The following is a 23,861-nucleotide window of genomic DNA, read 5'->3' as shown; positions in this document are numbered from 1 at the left end:
TCCAGTCAGGTGTCTACGCTGGGAAGTTGAGCGAACCAATCACAACTCACTTTCGCTTCTTAAATTATCTAACCGTTTAAACTTGGCAACACAATTGATGCAGTGGGTACTCTGAAAGATGTGTAAGGAGTTCTTTTATATATTTTTTGAAAGTTTCAGATCTGTCAATTTGTCTGTATTATTTCCCAAAAAATCTGAGTGGTACTGCGAACAAACCTTCGCGACTGCGACCGCTATCTTTGTTGACACTGGCAAGCTCGGATGTAACGGCGGCATAGCTGATTGGCTACTGTGAGAATGCGGAGCCAGCCAAGGGAGGTAATAAAATCATCGGGCCAAGCCGAGGATGCATCCAGGGTATAGTGCAGAGTAATCGTAACGTATACCCTGGAGATTATCGAGGATGAGGGCCATCCTGGGGCTGCCATGTTCATGCCATGGATTCCAAACATAAATGACCCAGTCGCCCGACCAAAGTACAGTACAAATACATGTCACAAACTAATAAGGAGTCACACTGATTCACTCTTGTAGTTATTAAAATCTTCAACTTGTATAAGATACCACTAACCACGCTATATGATACGAGATCTACAAAAAATGTAACTATAACAATTCATGAAATTAACATAAACAGAAACATGTAACAATAACCAGAACGTTGGTTACAAGCCATCAAGTACCTGTTGTCATATGCACCTACCTGGGTCACCGACTATCCTGGGTGTGACTCCCCAATCTGAGGGAAGGTGGGGGTGGGGGGTCATCATTGTAGCGGTTGTCCACAAGGAGGTGTTGCTGCTTGCTCTCAATCTCCTGCAGCTCCTTCTGGTAGATCATGTTGGCTGCTTCTCCTGTAACCATGGCAACCACAGAGTGAGACTTTGGGATCAAATGTTGCAGTGAACAGTTTACACAAAATGCTTCAATATGTGACTTTATGAAAAGTCTGATTACAATCAGTTGGAAGCTATTTGCAATTTTACCATTTCAATAATCCATCAAATACAGCGATGTAGAACTACTGGTGCCCCCGAACTGTCCCATCCCTCAAGGACCGCCTCCGTGGTATAGTGGTTAGAGCATCCGCCCGAGAAGCCCGGAAGGTCGCTGGGTTCGATCCCGACCCGAGCGTCATACCAAAAGCGTTAAAATATGGTACTTGTTGGTCCCTGCCTGGCGCTTCGGCATTAATGGGTACAACAAGGACTGGTCGGCTCGGAGTCAGTATAATGTGTCTGAGTGGGGTATTCATGCTTCACTGCGGCATAGTATCTCAGTGGGCTAGCACTACAAAACCAGCTTAAGTCTGGGCTAGTACAAGCAGCCACACATACACAAGCACGACATGCCATGCACCTCTCTTCACCCATCACTCAACCATGCCCTGCACCCTCCCCTCCCCTCCCTCCTACTCAACCTGCACCATCTCAAAACCCTCACCTGCCCATCCCTCCTCCCCTGCTTCTAGGCGGTGGGGTAGCCAGATGGTTAAAAGCTGCTCGTCCTGGTTCCTCCCATGGGCTCAATGTGTTAAGCCATTTCTGGCACCATGATATTGCTGGAATATTGCTACAAGCGTACTAAACTCAGTCAGTCAGTCTCCCCTGCTTCTACTCCATACTTTATATTTATCACAACCCCAAACTCAGTCTCCCCTTGCCCTGCACCCACCTGGAGTTCAAGCTGGTCCTGTAGAAGCTGTCTCTGCCTCTGGTACTCCTTGTACAGCTCATTGCTGGAGTCATGCACAGAGTTGCCTTGCACAGAGTTCCCTTGCACACTTGGGGACATCCTGGAATCCATTGTCACACTCTGTGACGGTGACATTGATCTAGGGGGGTTAACTACTGATCCTGGTTGGACCTGACCTTGAACCTGACCTCTGGGTGAAGCAGTTGGAGGTGTTGAACTTCTCACTGGTGGTTTCCCCGGAGGAATTCGCAGTGGTGATTTGATTTCATCAGATATAGAAGTGTGAGTGTCTACAATTTCACCAGTGGCAAACAGTTTGTCAACAGACATAAGCATTGGATTCTTCAAGGAATTGTTGAGGTTGGTTCCGGGGGCCATTGATCTAGAGAGGATGTTGAAGTCATTAGAAGTTGACATGCTGTCCTTCCGCCCCTGGAACAGCCCGCTTGTGAGTCCATCAAACTGTGGGTTTAGTGACCGCGTCATGATCTCTGCTGACCGCGGCCTGACTGATGGAATAGCTGAGTGAGGAAACATCTTAGGTTTGATGGACGTGACCAGGATCTGCTCTGACCAAGAAGCCTCCAGTGAAGGTCTTACAAATGGTCGAATATCTACATTCAGGGGCTTCTGTTCAAAGGGGCATGAGAAGGTATCGTATGGGATGCTCTGTAACCATGACAACAGACTAAGATCAGCATCATTGAATCCCGTGTCACTCAGAACAGATGAGAACTTGATCTCACTTTCATCATTAGTGGCCTGCTGCTGGCAGTATTCAACACAAGACTCGTAAAGGAGTCCCTTAAGCACCAGCTGGATGAGACGGTCATTCTGGGCGTGCTGTTCTTCAAGTCCCTCCTGTCCACGGGAGGAACTTCTCCACCAGCGCGATGTCATTAAAGCACTGAACTTCGGGCATTGCTTGGGTTCCAGTTCTGGAATTCAACATGGTCCGAGAGTTTAGGGAGAGACAGAAGAAAACAGAGGTTGCTGTATTCCTCCTTGCTGGGACAGAACTCTTCGAGGGAGTTCAAACATTTCACCACCTCCTCCACAGTGAACTCGTAATTCTGCATCACATTAGGTTCAGATTTAATGCACAACAACTCCAGATACTTATGTTTCATTATGGTGAACTGGAACCCCTTCATGTCAAAGTTGTCCACAGTGATGAGAGGCTGGATGAACTCGATGACGTCATCCCACTGTCCGTCGAGAATGAGTTGTCTGAGGAACAGCATATCGTCAGAGAAAAGGCCGTTAATGATTCCTGTCTCTCGCTCCATGGACAACATCGAGATGTTGAGCTGCCTGTTGTGGAGAAACTCACAGATGAGTTTGACCACGTCCACTTCATTCATGACGAGATTTGCAGATGGCATTGTCATCTACTCAGAAAGGGCTGTCAATCTTCTACTCCTGAAGCAGATCTATGTCACAACTCTATACACTCTGTCTTTGCGACATCCTAGATGCCAAAATTTCTGAAATCATACATGAAAACAACAAAATTAGAGTTATATATTAATTATAATAATGTGCAACAAAGTAGAATCAGGGATACAGGTAAAAGGGATAGTCAACACAGAGATATCACGAGTCCTTACTCAATTTCATTATTTTCAAACAAGCAGATTTACATTAATCTAGACCCCCAATAATAATGAAAATATTGGCCCTTTAACAGTAGAAGACATAACGAGTACGCAAGACAGTCCCCGGTCATGCCTGCAAGTGGCTTAGTGGTACCTGAGGGGAATTCCGCATGCCACACAAAAATGTGTTTAAAAGTGTTATTTATTAAAATAATGAAACCGAATTTGGACAGTTATTGATAGTTGTTCAAGTTATTGATGACATGGATGAAAACATAAAAGGAAATATTAACTTTTCAAATTTGGACTGATATGTGCCAAATTTGAGTAAATTTTGGAAATTCAGGATTCCAAACAGTTACCAAGGACATAAATGACCTTATCAGGCACATGTTAAAGGGGAAGTGTACACGATAAAATCACATTTATTCTTATGTGAAACAAAGTGAAATATTTTAATTATTTAATATCAATGTTTGAAATTATGCACTCATTTTTCTTACAATGTAAGTATAACCCTCAAAATAAGTGCTGAAATGTTATGCCATTATGCGGCCCTTGTGTGCAGAGCTAAACAGGTCGGAGTTACTGCCCTTTGGTTATGACGTAATTGGTGCCACTTGATTTTAGACTGGTCTCCTGTCTAGTCCCAAATCAAAAGATAATAATACTGAAATTAATCACGCGAGAAATGTTTGTGAAAATACGAAAGAAGCATAACAACTGAAAATGTAAGCAGCAGGACAGATTGATCGTGTGTATTTTCATTCATAACCTCACATCAATGATACCAAATATGTGTAACAATGTTGACGTACGTATGACATCACTATCGGGAAGCGACATTTGCAAAAAGGCGTGTTTACTGACACGAGTACGCCGGATTTTTCGACGGAAAATTTCATTGTTTCAAGCAACATATATACATAAATGTGACATGTAAGTTGTTCAAAACATTCTGACAATCTGCTGGTTGTTATTTTCATTTTGTTTTCATTGTGGCCAAGGGAAATAGTCAGAAATGAGTAGAACTTCCATTGTCGGTGTGCGTGAGTTTGCATCAGTCACGGCATCACGCTTTCAGAAACTATAATATGTTGTGATGAATCGTGGAAATCATTGGAATACACCTATTTTATTTAACACATTCACCGATGGCAAGATAGATGTAGTGCATAAACGTTTTAGTTTTTGTGAAAAACGATACAGTTGAAAGACAACTGACTCAGGTTGAATGTTGTATAATTTGGTTACAGGGTAACACTGTTTGTACAATGTATACGTTGTTTCAAACTGCAACGTGATCACAGTGTGGAACTGACCACATAGCCAGCTGAAGGCCAGGCAACAGCTGGATGACAACAGTAGCCTGTGCATCGAGACACTAGAACCACACCTATACCTGCACCACGTGAAATTGGTCTAACAACGTCATTCGTTTATCGGTTTGGCACAAGTGACGTCATTTCCAAGGGACATAAGTCATGGTGTATTTATTGTGGACATAGAACTCTCGGTTAATGTGGAAAATTTGAATCGATATAACGCAAAAAATAAATTAGTGACTTCTGATATCTGCACTGTTTTGGCTATAAACTACTTGACAAACACTTTTTATGATGAAAAAGTGCAAGACAAAAAGGTTAATTTTCGTGTAAACTTGCCCTTTAATCTAGCATAGACCAAGTAAGATTTCTGCATTGTACAGTCACAGCTGACTTTAGTTACAATCACAAGTAAGTCATAAACCACTAACTTATGAAAATAAATATGAAAAACTCAAAAAGTCTTAAACACATTAAAGTGACAACATATATGTTAGCCTTGTGCTTAAAGTGGTCGCCCGTCATGCTGAAGATCGGGGTTCGATTCCCCACATGGGTTCAATGTGTGAAGCCCGTTTCTGGTGTTCCCTGCCGTGATATTGCTGGAATATTGCTAAAAGCTGCGTAAAATTAAACTCACTCACAGTCACTCACTGAAGCATGTGGACTTTATCTCTGACCTACCATAGACACGAAGTATAAGGATTGTTAATAATACCTCCACTCAAACATACCATAGTCAAAGCACAAAGACTGTCATAACCAGGGCCCTTATTCTCGAAACGTTCGTAGCCCTAAGAATTCTTAACTTTGATCCTAGACAATGTGTTAAGAATGGGCTTAAGAAGTTCGTAGCGTTACGAACGTTTCGAGAATAGCTAGCCTGGACTCAGACCTTCCATAGTTGAAGCACATGGACTGTCATTACCTAACATATATTTGGGATTACATTTTCTCAGTAAAGTACAGATTCTAGTACTTTTGTTTGGTTGAGTCCCATCTGGGAAGCAAACCCACACTCTCAGAGTCAGGCTTCTAATTGTAAGCACACAAAGCCAGCACTTGAACCCACTTAATCGTAACATAATAACAAATACGTGACTGTCATCCTTCGATAAACAATCCTCCTATTTAATAAGTAACAAGTAATAATCTTAATTTTTGTTATTTTTGTACAGATTACCATAGTGAGTAAATTTACACATTACACATGTGCATTAATAATAATATCTATGTCACCTGTCAATGTGTATGATGTTTGTATAAAATGAATGTACCTACTGATGTGAATAAAAAAAAAATGTGAAAAAAAAAAAAAATCCTACCAAAAATAAAAGAATTAAAATAATAATAATAATAATATCTATGCTTCTGCTAATTGACACAAATGTAACTCCATCAGATTACAAATCCTGGAACCATGATTCAATGTGACAGTCTCTTCACAATAAACTAACTCCTGCCTCCTCTTGAGATCAGGAAATCTACAATTTATCAAACACAACTACTATAGATATACTGAAGAATAACTTACTCACGCCATGCCATTACAGATAAACTGTCCCTCATGGATTAATGTCGAAATCGTCTAACCAAGGCAAGTTTGAGTTATTATGTTGGAAAGTTTTTAAGCACAGACTTGTATAATGTCAACTGTGAAATCAAGGAAGGGCAGTTGGTAGAATGTCAGAGCATCTGTGTGGATAAAATCCATAACAACAGTGTTCACGAATAGCGTCAGACCCTCAGACAAATCCGGCAGATTCGCTGACAGTCAGATGGAAGTCTACAACTCGCCGGCCCCAGTGCCCGACTGTGTTTTTCACAATGACTTTAACTGAAGTTGTTATATGTGACATGTGACACTTGTTTGCTGTTTATAAATTTTACGCTTGTTAATAATTTCAATGCCAATTACAAGATATGTTAAATCTGAAAATTGTGAAATGTGTGCTCATTTTTTCTTCTGTGGGTCCTGTGAATTTTCAGTGGGTCAGACAGACATCTGAAACTTACAGGACCCAATGTCCTGTTACTTTGAAACACCATTCGTGAACACTGAACAACATCTATCAGTTAGTTTGTCTGGTCCAGTTATCTATAAGCCCTCCTCATATGATTCGATATTTTTAAGAGGTATGACTGGCTATCGATATACTTCATAGAGATCGATAATTGTGAACTAAATATCGATCAATCATCGATAAATATATAAAAAATCTGTATATTTCGCATCAATGGTGAGTGGTGACGTGTTTATATATGGCTTACTAACAAAACTGAATCCAAGTAAGCACAAGGTACAAAACTATCATAAGTTACTATCAACTACAACTTAGGAATGACTGGCAACATTTCTCTGTGGACTAACAATTTTCCCATCAGGTACATCACATAGTGTGCAACATCTGTGGACTGGTGTAAATGTGATTTATGTGTACTGATGTACATGCACAACAATTTCTAACACTGAATTATGTCTTCCAGGTTTTGGGTGTGAACCTAGCTAGTGATAACTGGGATATCTCTTTGTGAACTCTGCATATAAACACATAATTATGTGAACTCTGCATATAAACATATAATTATGTGAACTCTGCATATAAACATATAATTATGTGAACTCTGCATATAAACATATAATTATGTGAACTCTGCATATAAACATATAATTATGTGAAATTCAGAACAAGCAACTCAGTGAGCTACACTTTTCCATACACAATGTTCCATGACCTGTGTTCCTATGAAATAAGGCGACTGACGGGATTGGGTGGTCAGGCTCGCTGACTTCGTTGACACATGTCATTGTATCCCAGTTGCATAGATCAAGGCTCATGCTGTTGATCACTGGATTGTATGGTTCAGACTCGATTATTTACAGACCGCCGCCATATAGCTGGAATATTATATTGCTGAGTGCGGTGTTACACATCAAATCAACCAATGTCTAATCAGCTGCCAACATAGTTTGTGACTGTCATCATTCAGCGTGTAAATAAGACAATACACAACTAACTGCTAATCATAGTTGTCAAAGGAAATACATGCTGAAGAAGCATCTGTTTTTTGGTCTGGTACCATGGTAATATTACAGAACACTTTGGCAATATTAGTTGGTGATACCTCAAATATTTGATATTGTCCAATTCATTAATCCTAATGAGTTAATAAGTAATATTTGACTTTGTACCAAAAAAACAATGTACCCAGAGATTATGTATCTCAAACAGTAATTGAATTGTTTTGATAATGCAATAGTAAAGTGACAGTCAAGTCACTTTAGGATGATAAAATTGATACATATTATTGAAACAAATGCAAAATCATTTTCAGTACACAATCGCACATGTATTCTTTTCACAAAATCACTACAATCCATTTACAAGAGGAAGATGACAGTATTGAGAATGGAGTAATTGCTTTGTTGTTTCTGCTGGCATTTGTGATCTTAACAGTTAGACATTTGTTTCTACATATTCCCCTATTAGCTACACTTTGCCATTTTTACAGACGTACAGTAGACAGCACTGTTATTGGTCATATCTGACTTGTCTTCTGCTCACTGCAGACAAGCATGTTATACAAAGATAAAATTACGGACAAAATTACACGTCTTGGCATAAACCACCTCATCTCCCTAATATTTCGCAAGTCTAAAACTGTCTGTCTCTATGTCTACAATTGTGGAATCCCATTGTTTACTTGAAGAGCAGCAGTTGCAATGCATGCAGAACCACAAAGCAAGCAGACAAAAGTGTATTGCTTTCATCAAGTATGTTAAAGTATGCAACACTAATAAGTCATCTGTCTGCTTTGGTACTTTAGATCAATAGCCTTCTGTAATGTGATGAGAAAAGTGGCAATATGATATTATTTCTTGTCACTTTAGAAATGTTTCCTATAGTATGCACAGACAGGTAATCCAGACTTCAGTTTTCATACAGACAATTTATACTCACAGAACATGTATAAGGAATATCTGACTGATGAATCAGTGAAAGAGGAGAAATACCACAGAGCATGATACTAGTCTATGATGCATGTTTCTGCATGAAGGCGTTCGTATTTGTTTCATGTTTACTGGCTCTTGTTCTTGTTGAAAAGTACAACAAACCAAAACTGTCTTTCAAAACCTTTAAATAAACGAAAATAGTGTGTAAGTAATACTTACAAAATCTGTCGGTCACCATGAGCCCGTAACAAACAAAACATCGAGCATTTGTAATCCATTTGACAGATATTCAGCCATTAATTTAGGCCGGAAGCTGTCAGCGCCGCAAGGGAGGTAAGTCAAGAAAGCGTACATAAAATGCAGCTATGTAAGGCCATTTTTCTGCTAAATCTGCCTCTGAATCAAAATCTTGACAAGGACAATGTTTTCAGTTACCTTCGGGGAAACATGAAGGTAGGAAAATATTGTAATAAACAGGGAACCGATTCAACCGGAATTATGATGCGTTTTTAGAATTTGTGATCTAACAGTTACATGGACTGTTGCAAATGAACAAGGAAGGATAAAAATATCTCTCATCTAATTTACTAAATCATGCAGAGAATTGTGACAGAACAATATAACAAACACCATGTACTCTAATTACGACACATTTACTGTCAAACTGAAATACATTGATATTTTCATTGACAGGTAACTTTAAAATATATAGCGTCTTCTGGGGGTGTTTAAGCAGAACACCACCAATAGAATAAACTACAAAACACACTGAACATAATTATGCACAGAGGAAATCCCGTTCACTAGTCCCTTAGTAAGTCTCTCTGACAACATTGCCAGTGTTTGCGTCACGGGGTGCAATGTCTTGCCATGATGAGCACTGAGAATTGTTTTCTTGCGTTGCCTACGGGTTTTTCCACCAAGTGCCAATTTTCTGCTCAGTCTATCTTCTTTTCATCTGACGCAACCTTGCGCTCATGCTCCTCGTGACGGGTGTGCGAGGGGACGACTCGACGAACGATGACCTTGATGATTTATTTCTTGAATATCGACGGTACCTCTTCCTCCACAGTTTGTACACAGCACAGAACAGGATGCATGATGCTAAAGATGTCCACAGAGCGGGTTTCAAGAACTCGACCTTGGAGACGCTACCATCGACAGTGGTGCGAATGATGCATGGTAGAGATGCATACAGGGGGTTCCATATGTAGAAAATGAGGATTATTGGCGACGTAAGGTACACGAGAACGCTCAGAACATCCCTCAGGAACACTCGGGTTAGAATCCTGTAAATATTGGAACTCTTCAACAGCCATTCCATGACAAGAATGCTCAAGGATGAGATTAAACAGACAACGGCACTCTTTACCTCCAAATGGGAGGCTAAGATCTCCTTTTGGAAATACCCCACAACAAACGACCACAAAAGGAAAGTCTCTGCGCTCAGTAACGACGAAATACGTCCCACGGATGTTGCTATCACTCTGAATGGCGCCATCAAGAACTTGGCACCGAAGTGCGAGTACATAACGAGTGTTGGATTCATTGTCAGGACATGTTATCACGGATGTCTAAAAACGGTCCTTTGAACGTTGATATGACGCATGACGTCACAGATAGCGTGACGTCAGAATCTCTTTATCACATGACGTCATGGTTTCGAGCATGGTGTCATAATGTCATTGTCACATGATGCGTCACGTCATATCCATTCTTTCAATGTGAGGATAAAGGCCCAACGACCTCTGACATGACGCATGCCTTATATATACCCGCGTTGAAATGCGGCCGCGAATGTCTGTGTGGATCCGTACCGTATGCATGGTATCAGTTTGACTGACTGACTGAATTTGGTTTTACGCCGCTTTTAGCAATATTCCAGCAACATCACGGCGGGGGACACCAGAAATGGGCTTCACAAATTGTACCCATGTGGGGATTCGAACCCGGGTCTTCGGCGTGACGAGCCAACGCTTTAACCACTGGGCTACCCCACCGCCACGTATCAGTTTGAGGTACAGAACAATAGAAAGAAGAAGTCCACAGTAAAATTCTAGAATCTCTTCTGAAATAAACACATGTCACCTTGAATAAATGCCGGGTCACGGGCCTTCGTAAGAGGCGACTAACGGGATCGGGTGGTCAGGCTCGCTGACTTGGTTGACACATGTCATCGGTTCCCAATTTCGCAGATCGATGCTCATGCTGTTGATCACTGGATTGTCTGGTCCAGACTCGATTATTTACAGACCGCTGCCATATAGCTGGAATATTGCTGAGTGCGGCGTAAAACTAAACTCACTCACTCACTCACTCCAACATATATAAACTTAAAGCGTGTATTCATGTCATGGTCGCTTTTTCGTACATAAGGACGAAACTTCAATTAAATATGCTCTGTTATCAAAAGGTATCGATGTAACTAATTTAATTACTATTTTCGAAATAATTGTGAACGGTTATCAGTTTCTCTTAGTGCATGCGATTCACTACATTTGTAAGTGTATGAAACTAAACTCCACAATCATTTTGCTGGAACGCCTTTCAAAAGTGCTGTCGTCTCATAGATTTTATAGACTATGAAAACAAACGTATAGCAAATTCATAAAACACCATACTATTTCTGTAAAGAACCCACGTATGCTCGATCATGATTTTTCGATTGACTTTGACGCACAGTTGCACGACCAGCGGATGCGGGAAGGGGGATAACTCATGTTGTGGCAAAATACACCTCGAGTCACTTTCACATGTTGCCGACATAACGCCTCTCAGAATGGAAAGCGACTCGACAGGTCGCACGAGGACTGGAATATGTCATCTTTAAATTACTTCCTGGTTATTATGATATATCACGGCTATGATAATAGGCTGATCATATAGACTAAAGGTAAGCATGTACATTGCATGAGAATGGGGGCGATGTTGCCAGAATCTATGGAGAGCCGTGTTTACACACTGCAAAGCTTTCGACAACTTCTCAGCTGAGCGACGCTCGTCAGAATTTCAGTACTTATACGATTTATTGCTGTTTGATAAGGCTAACTAAACTGATAGTTATTTGCAGTTGTCATGGTAATGAGAGAGCTCAGGCATGATATATAGATAGTTGTTGGCTGTAGACCCGTACACACAGACAACATGGCGGGCTGTTAGGCCTGTCTGATTCAGTCTTATTGAGCGCTCGGGATGTCTTGTTTTCATACGCAATATCATCATTGATGTTATCAGTCTATAAATGAGGTTTTAATGATAATTGGAGCATATTGTGGTTTCATCAACCATTTGGGACGAACCCCGAATCTCTAGTGGAGGTCAGGTATACGATCACCGATCACCGGGTCGCGTCAAACTTAAACATGTCTATAATGGCACTTGTTGTTACCCAGCATGCATGTCGCTAATACTGTCTAGCATGTTGCTATGTGCAGTAACCTTTATCAGTAATGGTTTATCACAAGCATGAAACCATCTGTTTGTACCAGTATAGAGTGAGTGAGTGAGTTTAGTTTTACGCCGCTTTTAGTAATATTCCAGCAATATCACGGTGAAGGACACCAGAAATGGGCTTCACTCATTTTATCCATGTGGGTAATCGAACCCGGGTCTTCGGCGTGACGAGCGAACGCTTTGACCACTAGGCTTCCCCACCGCCCCACCATTATAGAGAGAATGGCACTTGTCACATGCAAGTGACTTTCGTGGCTACACAACCGTGAGGTCGTCTATACAAACCAATAATAGCGATTTGAAACTATGATCGTTTGTTAACCGACCTTTATCCTAAGTTGAATAAAATTCTGAGATTTAAATGTTCAATTGGCAGGGTAAAATTATGAGGATTCGCAATCTTATTTCCTTTTATTTGATTTACCTTTTTGTTTAAAGTGAAATTCATCGGTACGTTTTCACGGCAAACATACAAAAGTGGTTACAGCCTTTGCTCCAAGCGCCGAGCTCGATTCCCCACATGGGTTTGGTTTGGGTTAGAATTGGTCTTCAGCAACCCATGCTTGTCGTAAGACGCGACTAACAGGATCGGGTGGTCAGACTCGCTGACTTGGTTGACACATGTCATCGTATCCCAATTGCGTAGATCGATGCTCATGCTGTTGATCACAGGCCTGTCTGGTCCAGACTTGATTATTTACAGACTGCCGCCATATAGCTGGAATATTGCTGTGTGTGGCATTAAGCAACAAAGAAACATAATTTCCTACCATTTGTGAAAATCTTTCTGTTCGAATAGTTTGGTGCCTCGTGAACAAAACATCACGAAGTTATATTGTCCTTATCCTGAGCAAATTGCCATCGAGTTACAATGATATTTTGTTATGCCCCATTTTCTTTATGCGTGTGTTAACCTCTCTGTCGTCTTTTGACGTCATAGAGTAGAAATGGAGTAGGGTGATATATTTGGGGTATTTATCTGGTAAACTTGCCTCATTTGACTCGCTGACTTGGTTGACACATGTCATCTTATCCCAATTGCACAGATCGATGCTCCTTCTGTTGATCACTGGTTTGTCTGGTCCAGACTCGCTTATTTACAGACTGCCGCCATATAGCTGAGTTTGGCTGATCAGTGTTTTAGGCAAATTTTAAAGCAATAAAAGTTTCTCATTATGATAGATATTGACGGGTTCGTTCTTTTCCAGGCAGTATATCCTCAACAAGCATCACAAGTTCCTTGAAGTGTTAGATGTCCTTGCACTGCATACCATGTGAAAAACAGGAATAGAGGTTATCTTCCTCAATGGAGACGCTTATCCTAGAGTTGTCACGAGCGATACATATAAAGAATTACCCCCGCAGACTTAACCAAGCATTAACGTAGAGCTATGGAGACGTGTACAGAGCAGGGTAGTCCAGGTGCTTCAGAACCAGTGTCATGTTCCCCTTGGGCAGTGGTACTGAACCAAGACCAGTCTTCCTCCGACTCTGGCAATGACAAGGACTGTGCTACACACGATTCCCGAATACCGACAGATGTTGAGCATCAAGAAAACGAACACAGCAGAATACAACCAGAACGTGTTGAAAAATCTGACACGTCCGACAGAAGAACCACTGGTACCCATAAAGAAGGAGCTCTCAGAAGAGCTGGGGACCACCAGGACGCAGAACATATCGGACGATGAAGACTCTATGATTGACAATCTTAGTGATCGGGTGGAGAAACCCAGTGATCTTGAGGAGAAACCTCAAGACAGGTCTGTATCAGACAGAGTCCTGAGGCGCAGATATCAGAAGGTGCTGTGCAACCAATGTGGTATGTATATCGAAGAGAAGAGCTTCAAGAACCACCTTATAGAAGCCCATCCTAGGCAGAAAACTAACTATGTATGTACTGACTGTGGTAAAGGGTTCAACTTTGAAAGTGGTTTAATTCTTCACCGGGCTAAGCATCATGGTGGTAAACTACCTAAGAGGACAATGAAATCAGCATCCCCACGTTCTGATCCCAAAAGAATAAAAAGTCACATACAAATGTGAAATTATCCTGTGAAGTTTGTGAAAAGACGTTTAAGCATATAACATCTCTTTCTATACACTTGGAGAAACACGCATTGCCAGAGATATTTGAGTGTGGAATATGTGATAGACCACTCGTTACCAAGGAAGCCTATGAACAGCATAAGGAATTCCATGAGGGTCTTATGGCGAACCAGTGTTATATATGTGAAAAAATATGTGTCCGATCTGCAGTGTTCAAGGAGCACATAAAGAAGCACACATATGAAGCTCAGTATGAATGTGATAAATGCTCAAAGATATACTTTGAGGCGACACATCTTGCAGTCCACATGGTGACTCATGCCCAACAGGCTGGCATCCAGTGCAGCATCTGCAAGCTGAAGTTCTCCTGTAAGACGGACCATGACCGTCATGTGAAACAGCACGGAGAAGGAGATGAACCCAAGAGATGTGAAATCTGTGGCCAGAGCTTTCCCACGAGGAGCCTTCTGAAGGGTCATGTCAGCATGGTTCATCTAGGGAAGAAGGGTCATCCGTGTAACATTTGCGGTGAGGAGTTCTTCAAGTTGAAACACCTTCAGGCGCACCATCGGGATCACGCTGTCAAGAAGGTCATCGTGTGTAACATTTGTGGAGAGTCTTTTGGTCTGAGGTCTAGTTTGAGGACACATATGCGAGTTCATCAGAATGATGTCATCTATAAATGTGTCGTGTGTCCAAAGCAGGTTACAGATATGGAGGCTCTGAAGGCTCATGTTGATGCCCATGCAGACGAGGAATGTCTCGACTGCGCCGAGTGTGGGATGCAGCTGGAAGACTGTGATGAGGTGATGGTGCACATCCGGAAACACAGGGGTGGTCAGCTGACGATGACAGAGGAAGAGTACAAGTCCAAGAAGAGACACGGATGCTCTAGAGATCCAGAGAACAGAGAACAGAAGGAGAGAGTGCCTGTGAAATGTAGCACCTGTCAGAAGACCTTCCACTTTGTGTCCAGTCTACAGTCACATATGCGCATCCACCAGACAGATCAGCTCCTGAACTGCCATATCTGTCATGAGGCGTGGCCAGGAGTCAAGGTGTTAAGAGAACACATCAAGACCCACAAGAATGACCTGAAGAAAAGCTCTGAAGGTTCTTGTGACACAGCTGACCCTTCCACTGATCCCACTAAGTCCTCCGAGGTTGGGAAGAAGAAGAGGCATCGTTGTGACATCTGCCTTCAGAAGTTTGTGAGCTACTATGGTTGTAAGACACACAGACTTCTCCACACAGGCGAGAAACCTTTCCGCTGTGATGTGTGTGGTCAGAGCTATGTCCTAGCAGGGTCACTGAAGGTCCACATGCTGTCTCATACAAACGAGAGGCCCCATGTCTGTGAGATATGTGGAAAGAGCTTCAAACAGCCCTATATCCTCCGCGAGCATCAGATGTCCCACACGGGCAAGAAACCGTTTCTGTGTGATCTCTGTGGCAAAAGTTTTGTTAACAAAAAGAAACTAAAGCTGCATACTTTTGTACATACCCGTGAGACTCCCTTCAACTGTAAAGTGTGTGGCAGAGGCTTCAGGGCCTTTGTGACAAGACAGAAGCACAAGTGTGAAGGCCGCACACCTCCACAAGGACCTTCTGCAGATACTCCTGCAATCAGTTCCAGGGACGTGGGACTTGTGGCTGCCGCAAGACCTCACACAGAGCAAGTACAGCTGACACATGAGTATCCTTCCTCGGTGCCGACCTTTGGAGACTTCGACTACACTTCAGTTCCAGGGCCGGAATACAACGTCAGTACCCTTGGTTACAAACACTCTAAAGGGCAGCAGCTTTATGGACAGGATCCTTACCAACCAGCTCATAGGTCAATGGTTGGACAGATATTGCCCGTTTTGAATCGTGATTACATGCCGCCAGTGTCTCGGTTCATAGATCCGAGGAACGCCCCTCTTCCGGTGCCCGCCCCCGTTCCTCAGCAACCACAACCACCACTGCACTGGCAAGGTTCGCCTCCTGGTGCGTCGTGCGGAGAAGGACTTCCGGAAGAGAGGGAACATTGCCATGACAACCAGCAATTTCCGGTTGGGGCGACCAGGATAAACTTTGGATGGAAAATGTCTGACGGAGATGAGGGAACAAAGGAAACGCCATTTTGCTAGTGCTACATGTACCCAAACCGGTTTAGACGCTGACTTCATTTGAAAAGGCTGGGGCAGCCCAAATGTTTAGGTTTCGCCAAATGTATATATGCGTATTTTTCACTGGAAAAATATATTCTTTGTTGCTGTGGAAACTAATATTTCAACTGAGACTGATAATAAATAGGAAGTGAGATTGTTGAAGCTCCATTTGCAACATGTTCACAATGTAGTTACAGAAGGAGGAGGCAGCTGACGAGTTGCCTTCCCTGGCTGCGAGTAACAGGTTGCGTTTTAGACGAATGCTGTTTGGGCTCAAAGACTGACGAGCTCCATCTGTTCTTGTTAATGAATTCAAGTTCTTCTCAGAAATTTGAAAATACAAATACTTCAGTAAAGTTAAGCTTTCACTTTATCATTTTAATATCATATTGGCTGTCACGTGCTTGATTGCTTTACGTCTCCTTTAGGAATATACCAGCTCTATTACGGCGGTCTTCAAGTGATGGCTACCCGTGAAGATCCGGGTTAGAATATTGATCTTCAGTAACCCATGCTTGTCATAAGAGGTGACTAACGGGATCGGGTGGTCAGGCTCGCTGACTTGGTTGACACATGTCATCGGTTCCCAATTTCGCAGATCGATGCTCATGCTGTTGATCACTGGATTGTCTGGTCCAGACTCGATTATTTACAGACCGCCGCCATATAGCTGGAATGTTGCCGAGTGCGGCGTAAAACTAAACTCACTCACTCACTTCAGGTGATGGCACCTGGAACAGACGATCCAGTGATTGGTATCCTGAACATCGATACAGGATACTGTGATACAATACATGCAGTCATCTCCGCTCCATTTAGTAGCCTCCTACGACAATTAGATGGCTGTGGTCTCAATCGATACCAGGCCCCGATTTCTCGAAACAAACTTAAGTTTTTACTCAAATTCCAAACTGAGTTTGACAATTTGAATTTTTAACTCAACTATATTTTTTTAAATTAAAAAGCCCAAACAAGTTAACTAATCTATCCACCAAACTCAAATTGTCTACTATGTTTGAATTTAATATCGATTTCAGTTCATTCTCTGAAATGCATTTTCCTGCGTTTTCTCAAATTTGAGTAAAAACTCTAACTTAAGTCAGAACTCAGACTTAAGTTTGTTTCGAGAAATCGGGGCCTGATATTCCTATGGATTCAGGGTAAGGGGTCAAACAGAAAGTTGAAACAGGAATTCACGGAGAATGATATTCTGCAGCATTAGTCACATAGGGATTCCGGGTAAGAAATGGTCCCCAGCAACCCATGTTGGTCGTATGATAGACACAATAGACCGACTGCGACTGGAACGGTATTTCAGTGTGGCAATTACCTATTCATGATTATTTTTATTGTTTACATGTAGTTCGATGTTTGGGCATGATATGCGTCAGTCTACTTAATGTTGAGTTTTGAGCACACTCCGGCGCAGTGATGACTTACCATAACATCACTGCCACAGGCTAATTTGCATATCACGTGACCGGACTTTTCTCTTGTTTGTAATCAAACGCGCATATTCATAATAAGAAGAGACTGGCCTTACGCAAGCTTTTCGGCGCTCTCTTCATAACGTTTTACATTGTTACATATATATTCTTCCACAACTGCGACAGTAAGGTCTATGACAGTACATATTTAGATATCAAACTGGCTGCATCGTTTGCTCTCTGTTGGCGTCGATGACAGCACGTGGAGCCGTACAACCTATGTAAACAAAGGATCGCTACGCAAATCGAAATAGTGTTCCATGTTTTAGGATATTTTCTCAGGAACACTAAACCATTTTATCAAAGATGTTTAATTAGATGCGTAGACTCGTCAAAAATAAAAGAGTTAAGAAATATGTAGATTATATTGGATGGACGGTGCAAGATGTCACATCTTTGTGGCCTGTGGCAGAAGTACTATGCTGGCAGGCCGCATTGAACTCTGGGTAGGATAGTGAGTTTTGAGGTGCGATTACTTTAAGCAGTATAACACTTACGATGGTGCCGCACATGTGATGGTCATAACAGCAGTGGAGAAGTCGTGTGGTTATCCAATACCCAGTATTTTCACGCAACGATTTGCCGAGCAGTTGTTCAGCAGAGATCATGCGTTTAGGGATCATTTCTATAGCATGCATCGCCACGCCTTCAGATAAAACTGACAGTCTACCAAACTACGAGGACGATATCCAATGCCCAGTATTTTCACGCAGTGAGAAGTATGTGACTGTTTCGTAAATTAATTTCGTATTCACCTTGGAATACATGTGTGCACATGATGACATTAAACGCTGGGGTAAATATTTGTTCTTCGCTGATATAACGCGGACATATATGGAAACAGCACAGAGGGCAAAATATAGGTGCACGTGTACCGTTACAGTACAGGGCCCCGTTCCACAAAGCGATCGTACCGCTAAGATGATTTTAACTCCCATACTTTAACATAGACTTACGACTGTCGTAGCGCTACGATCGCTTTGAGGAACGGGGCCCAGGCTTCTAGCAGCCTGTCGTAGCCGGGCGACTAAATGGATCGGTCAGACTCGGGGGCTTGACTAATGGCTGTGACCTCATCGCATCAGTATTCATGATGTCAGTCACTTGGCTGTGTGGACAAAACTCATCTGTCGCACAACATTATTCAAAAGCAAGAGGAAACCCGTACATTGCGAAAACATATTTTATATGAGAACACTGTGCATTTATACGTTAAAAGCAGAACAAGTGTATAAAAACACAAGATCATTATTAAATGATTATAATGATATATGCCTATGATGTACGACGTTTATCAGCTATATGGTGTTATCATACTAGATTTAACAACATAGTTATGTCAACTGCAGGTATAATATCTGATAGCAAAAATATATCTTAAACACATTTCTTTTATAAATTGGTGTAAACACGTTTTGAATACTGTAAACAGAAATACATCAACATGAATATGAAAAAATCACCATATAAACCTCGATTTCTAAATAATTACCGAATCTTTATAGTGATCCATTTCCTAAATGTCATTTTTTGGCCAAAGATGTTACGAGGCAATTCAGCGTGGTTGTACATCTAGCATGTGACGTTAGCATCACGGCTGAAGGAATAACGTCGCGTGCGGAAGAACCGGCTAACTCTGCTGATGAATTTCCTGATGCTGGATCGTCGGCGTGGATACAGACGACGATACTGAATCGCTGCGGCAGGCGATGTTCTGAGATGAAGGCAGAAGCTGCCGCTGCTGCTACTACTGCTGCTGGTGGTGGTGCTGGAGCTCGTGTCCAAGCCACTGTCATCCTCGCCGGGGTACACGTATCTGAAATTAGCGTCCCCAGTAGCCCCGTCGTCCCTGGCGCAGGGCGTGGGATACCCGTACCCAACCCTGACACTTGTCTTGGCCAGGCAGCGATGGAGGGGCGTGTCAGAGAACGAGGATGAACTGGATGAGCTGGAGGACGTCCCATCAGCTGATATGAGCAGAGAGTGGATGTCGTCAGCTGATGACATGCTGCACATGGCACCGTTATGTAACTGGCCTTTCAGTCTCCTCAGATCATTCAGGGCTTTGTTGATTGTGGCGTTTGTGGCCTTTCTGTGGAACAGTGTGCGGAGTAGACGGGTTTCCTCCAGGGACGGGTGCAGCATGTACGTGACAGCGCGCCGGTCATCAGACACCCAAGGGGAGATAAACGCTGACTCGCTTCGGAAAGCAGAAGGGCGGAGCTTGGCCCTTACTGCAGGTGTTGGTGGGTCCATCTGCACCACAGGACGGGAAGGGCGTGGCTTGAATACGATTCACAGTATTTAAAATTCGATGTGTGGTTTGCATTACTCAATGGGTTTTCGAAACAACATGTTTAACAAAACAATGCAATGAACCTGATACTTGATACGTTTTACTTATATGGCTTTAGAAGAAAAGAACAATCGCCAGAGTTCAAATTTAACATATATCTACTATATCTGCATTAAGGCTACACCCAGACATATACCAGAAACCCAATACACCGAATCAGACAAACATTCTGCCATTTCAAGTCAAAAGGGGTCTAACTGAACGAAGCACGTGATCCCAGCTAATGCAGTACTGACCAGATATGGAGGTTTGAGCTCGTCGTCTGAAACCGCCTGCAGCGCACAGTATTTCCTCATGTCCTTCCACGCTGTACAACACAAATACACCAGTTGATGTCATTCTAAAACAGCATACTTGTAGTCTAGTGAGAGAGTGAGTGAGATGGATTTTGTGTGCAACTACTAGGACACCAACAATGGGCCTCCTACATAGTACTCATTGGGGGAGTCGAACATGGACCTTGGGCATGACAAGCGATCGCTTTAACCACGACACTACCCCCCAATCCCTGTACATTAAGAGGGTTTTCAAAATAGACATGTTTGCTAAAAGGGAAAGTATGACAAGTGATGTGGGTATGTTTTGTGATGCATGTGTCACACAGTAATACACTAACACCCTTTACCGCCTCCGTGGTGTAGTGGTTAGAGCGTTACGGAGAGCGGAAGGTCGCGGGTTCGATCCCCGACCGCGTCATACCAAAAGACGTTAAAATATGGAACTTGTTGGTCCCTGCCTGGCGCTCGGCATTAATGGGTACAACAAGGACTGGTCGGCTCGGAGTCAGTATAATGTGTCTGAGTGGGATATTCATGCTTCACTGCGGCATGGTATCTCAGTGGGCTAGCACTATAGAACCAGCTTCAGTCTGGGCTAGTACAAGCAGCCGCACATACACATACACACGCATGCACGTCGTCATATGAGCGAAATATTCTCAAGCACGACGTTAAACCCAATTTCACCTCACCTCACTAACACCCTTTGAGACATAGCTGCCTAGCACTCCATCCTTGGCCTCAGAGGCATCTAAATGGATCAAGTGGTCACGTTTGGTCACTGGATTGACGGCACATCGTTAGCATACGGGATATCTTCTTCTACATTGGTAAAGAATGTGCACGAGCGGCTTCCTTTGAAACTCTATGGAAGTTTTATCACCATATTTATCTGCCTCGCTAAAACAGCAGGGTTTGGGAGGCTTTCCCGACCGTTGTCTGGAAGTCTGTATTCTCACGTCACAAGGCGTCTTACGACAAGCAAGGGTTGCTGTACATAAGTTTTATTTCGGATCTTCAACGGTAGAATGGTCTCCGGGTAGCATAAGTGAGTGAGTGAGTTAAAATTTATAGTCACATCGGCAATATTTCAGCTATATCGTGAGCAAATGAAGTTTTAGATTCATAAAAATTAAACGTAAAGTTATAAATATTTGTCAACAAACGACAGTAAAACAACTAGATTATCACAGATATTAATTTAAAACTTTAAAACTAGTAATTTAATCTAAAATATTTTAACTATGCATGACAGGACAATATATAAACAGGCTATAGATTGCCAGCGACTGAAGGTAGATCACCATTCTAGGAACCACAGGGACTTACAGTACATTTGGTTCCTGCATGGATCCTAGCTGGATTTACACCATCCCTTCAGCTATTAGTAATTTTAGATAATCTAACCATAAATTAAAACAATATGCAAGTATATATACTACGATTAAAAATAGTAGTAGGTTTCAATAAATTTATCATAAATACAGCATCTAACCACCAGATACATGATAACTCCAAGGTTACTCCAGAGTCTACCAGTATTGCTGAGATAACCAAGTCGTAAGTCTTGGCAAGATTACAGAATACCGGATACCTATCCGCCATTTTTATTTTGATTGCGCATTTATTTTTGCGCACTTCGATTTTGTTTCCTTAGCAACGGCACGCGATGAATGAAGGCTGCGTTGAAGCAGCGTTCAATATTAAATATTAAATATTAAACAATATTAAAGCTAAAAAAAGGTAAGATAATGGGGGTAAAGGGGGTACCCCCCTTTATTTAAAAGCCTTACCTACCTTACCTTACCAATCAAAAATGACTTACCATCAGAGTGTTCCCACACTGTAGAGTTCCTTTTCCCAGCATGCATTTGAATAAAATTTCAACACACGATTACTTTTTACTCTGTTTACGTCAGTGAACGCTGTTAAAATCCCCAGTTTAGGTTTCCTAAACCGGAAGTAAGGTTAGGAATTCGATTTTAACCTTATTTTTTACCTTAAATTCTTATTTTTATTGGGATCGCTCGCAGGCTCGCGCTCTCTGTTTCTTCTATATATAGGAGCCTCACGCGCACAATAGAATGAATATAATTAGGTATCCAGTATTCTGTAATCTTGCCAAGACTTACGACAGTCATAGCGCTAAGAGAGCTTTGTGAAACGGGGCCCTGGTATTTACGGTTTCAAATGGGGGGTGGTGGATGAAAGAGCTGCACTTACAATAGCAATGATATTCAAGACTTATAACAAACATCTTCTAAAATGCTTCACTTGAAAAACGACAACTCTAGACTGAGGCATCCTGTATTGAAAGTACGTTCTCTAAATTGAAAACAAAGTACGTTTATCTCCTGTTTCTAGTATTATTTCCACACAGTCCTAATAATTTTCATTTATTCTTTTTCCATAGCAAATCCTCATCAATTTTCCCACAATATCTTCAGTATGATGTTTTCTTTAGATGAAGCAACACAGAAAATGGTTGGCATTTACTGTTGGCCGGTTCACAAACATGCAAGCACTGTTCGGAAACAGTGGTACCGAATACATACGAACTACAGTCCATACATACGTTTGTATTAGAATAATAGAATAATGAAAACGGGTGTACTCACCGACACGCGTTTCTTTCATCCCGAATGGGCGGTGATGTATAGTCGGCACACCTAGCTTCTTGGACGTTGTCGCCCAAAATATGAAACTATCAATGACGTCATAAACAGGCAAACGAGAACAATGAGATGACGTTTACAAGTGACGTCATAGTTCCGATTTCGGCGTCAAACCCCGCCCCGCCTGTGTGCTGTGCTCCAGGGGATCGAACCATTGGCATTCCACGCTCTATCCAGAACACCACGGAGGCGGTCGAAGACCGTCAGTGTAGAAATATTGAGTGTGAAAAGTTTCGATATTTGCGCTTCGATTCAGCAATTCTCAATGTGGGATGTGATGTCATGTTGCTTTAATATTAATGAGAACAAACCAAGCGCCATAACATGGCAAAGATGTTGTAATGTCAACTATTGCAAATTTACAAGATAACTACCCTAAGGATAGCAGTCAAAAGACGACAGAGGGGTTAACAAACGCATAAAGAAAATGGGACATAACTCCGCTATGTTTCACACAAGATAAATTTAACTCGGGTCACTCGGTGAGAATTTGTTGTGGATAAGGACAATACATTTCCGAGATGTTTTGTTCACGAGGAACCAAACTAATCGAACACAAAGATTATCACAAACAACAGGAAATTATATTTGTTTGTTGTTTAACACCACACTCAACAATCTTCCAGCTACTAAGTATTTGCCGTCGGTCTGTAAATCAACGAGTTCGAACCCGAGTTTGAATCAACCCAGTGATCAACAGCATGAGCATCGATCTACGGAATTGGTATGCAATCACATGTGTCAACCAAGTAAGCGAGTCAGACCACCCGATCCCGTTAGTCGCCTCTTACGACAAGCATGGGTTGCTGAAGATGAATTGTAACCCGGGTATAGAGT

General features: G+C 42.1%; 3 protein-coding genes and 1 pseudogene across 3 annotated transcripts in view; 2 read left to right on the top strand and 2 right to left on the bottom strand.

Annotated features, from left to right (window-relative positions):
* The window catches only part of LOC124267448 (WD repeat-containing protein 47-like), a 39,866-nt gene extending 30,726 nt beyond the window's left edge, over positions 1–9,140 (bottom strand). Inside the window, 5 exon segments of the mRNA XM_046702370.1 lie at positions 717–848; positions 1,671–2,559; positions 2,561–2,605; positions 2,607–3,182; positions 8,793–9,140. Of these exon segments, the coding sequence (XP_046558326.1) occupies positions 717–848; positions 1,671–2,559; positions 2,561–2,605; positions 2,607–3,086 (1,546 nt within the window). The 5' untranslated portion in view covers positions 3,087–3,182; positions 8,793–9,140.
* A 2,174-nt stretch (positions 9,141–11,314) lies between these two features.
* The window catches only part of LOC124267447, a 28,784-nt gene continuing 16,237 nt past the window's right edge, over positions 11,315–23,861 (top strand). The window contains exons 1-4 of the mRNA XM_046702368.1: positions 11,315–11,466; positions 13,235–16,206; positions 18,306–18,434; positions 19,441–19,961. Coding sequence (XP_046558324.1) covers positions 14,237–16,206; positions 18,306–18,434; positions 19,441–19,961 — 2,620 coding nt within the window. The 5' untranslated portion in view covers positions 11,315–11,466; positions 13,235–14,236. The remainder of the gene's footprint in view (positions 11,467–13,234; positions 16,207–18,305; positions 18,435–19,440; positions 19,962–23,861) is intronic.
* On the top strand, positions 18,316–18,436 carry LOC124267457 (annotated as a pseudogene).
* Positions 18,901–23,073, bottom strand: LOC124267412. The gene is made up of 3 exons (XM_046702327.1): positions 22,968–23,073; positions 20,308–20,378; positions 18,901–19,998 (listed from the first exon to the last, which is right to left on the bottom strand). Exons 1-3 carry the CDS (start codon positions 22,984–22,986, stop codon positions 19,288–19,290), a joined length of 801 nt encoding a protein of 266 aa, XP_046558283.1. The 5' UTR covers positions 22,987–23,073; the 3' UTR covers positions 18,901–19,287.

Source organism: Haliotis rubra, unplaced genomic scaffold (genome assembly GCF_003918875.1).
Source record: "Haliotis rubra isolate DU_JTF1 unplaced genomic scaffold, ASM391887v1 Scf131, whole genome shotgun sequence".
In the NCBI taxonomy this organism is placed as follows: Eukaryota; Metazoa; Mollusca; class Gastropoda; order Lepetellida; family Haliotidae; genus Haliotis; species Haliotis rubra.
This window is presented reverse-complemented; position numbering and strand designations above follow the sequence as displayed.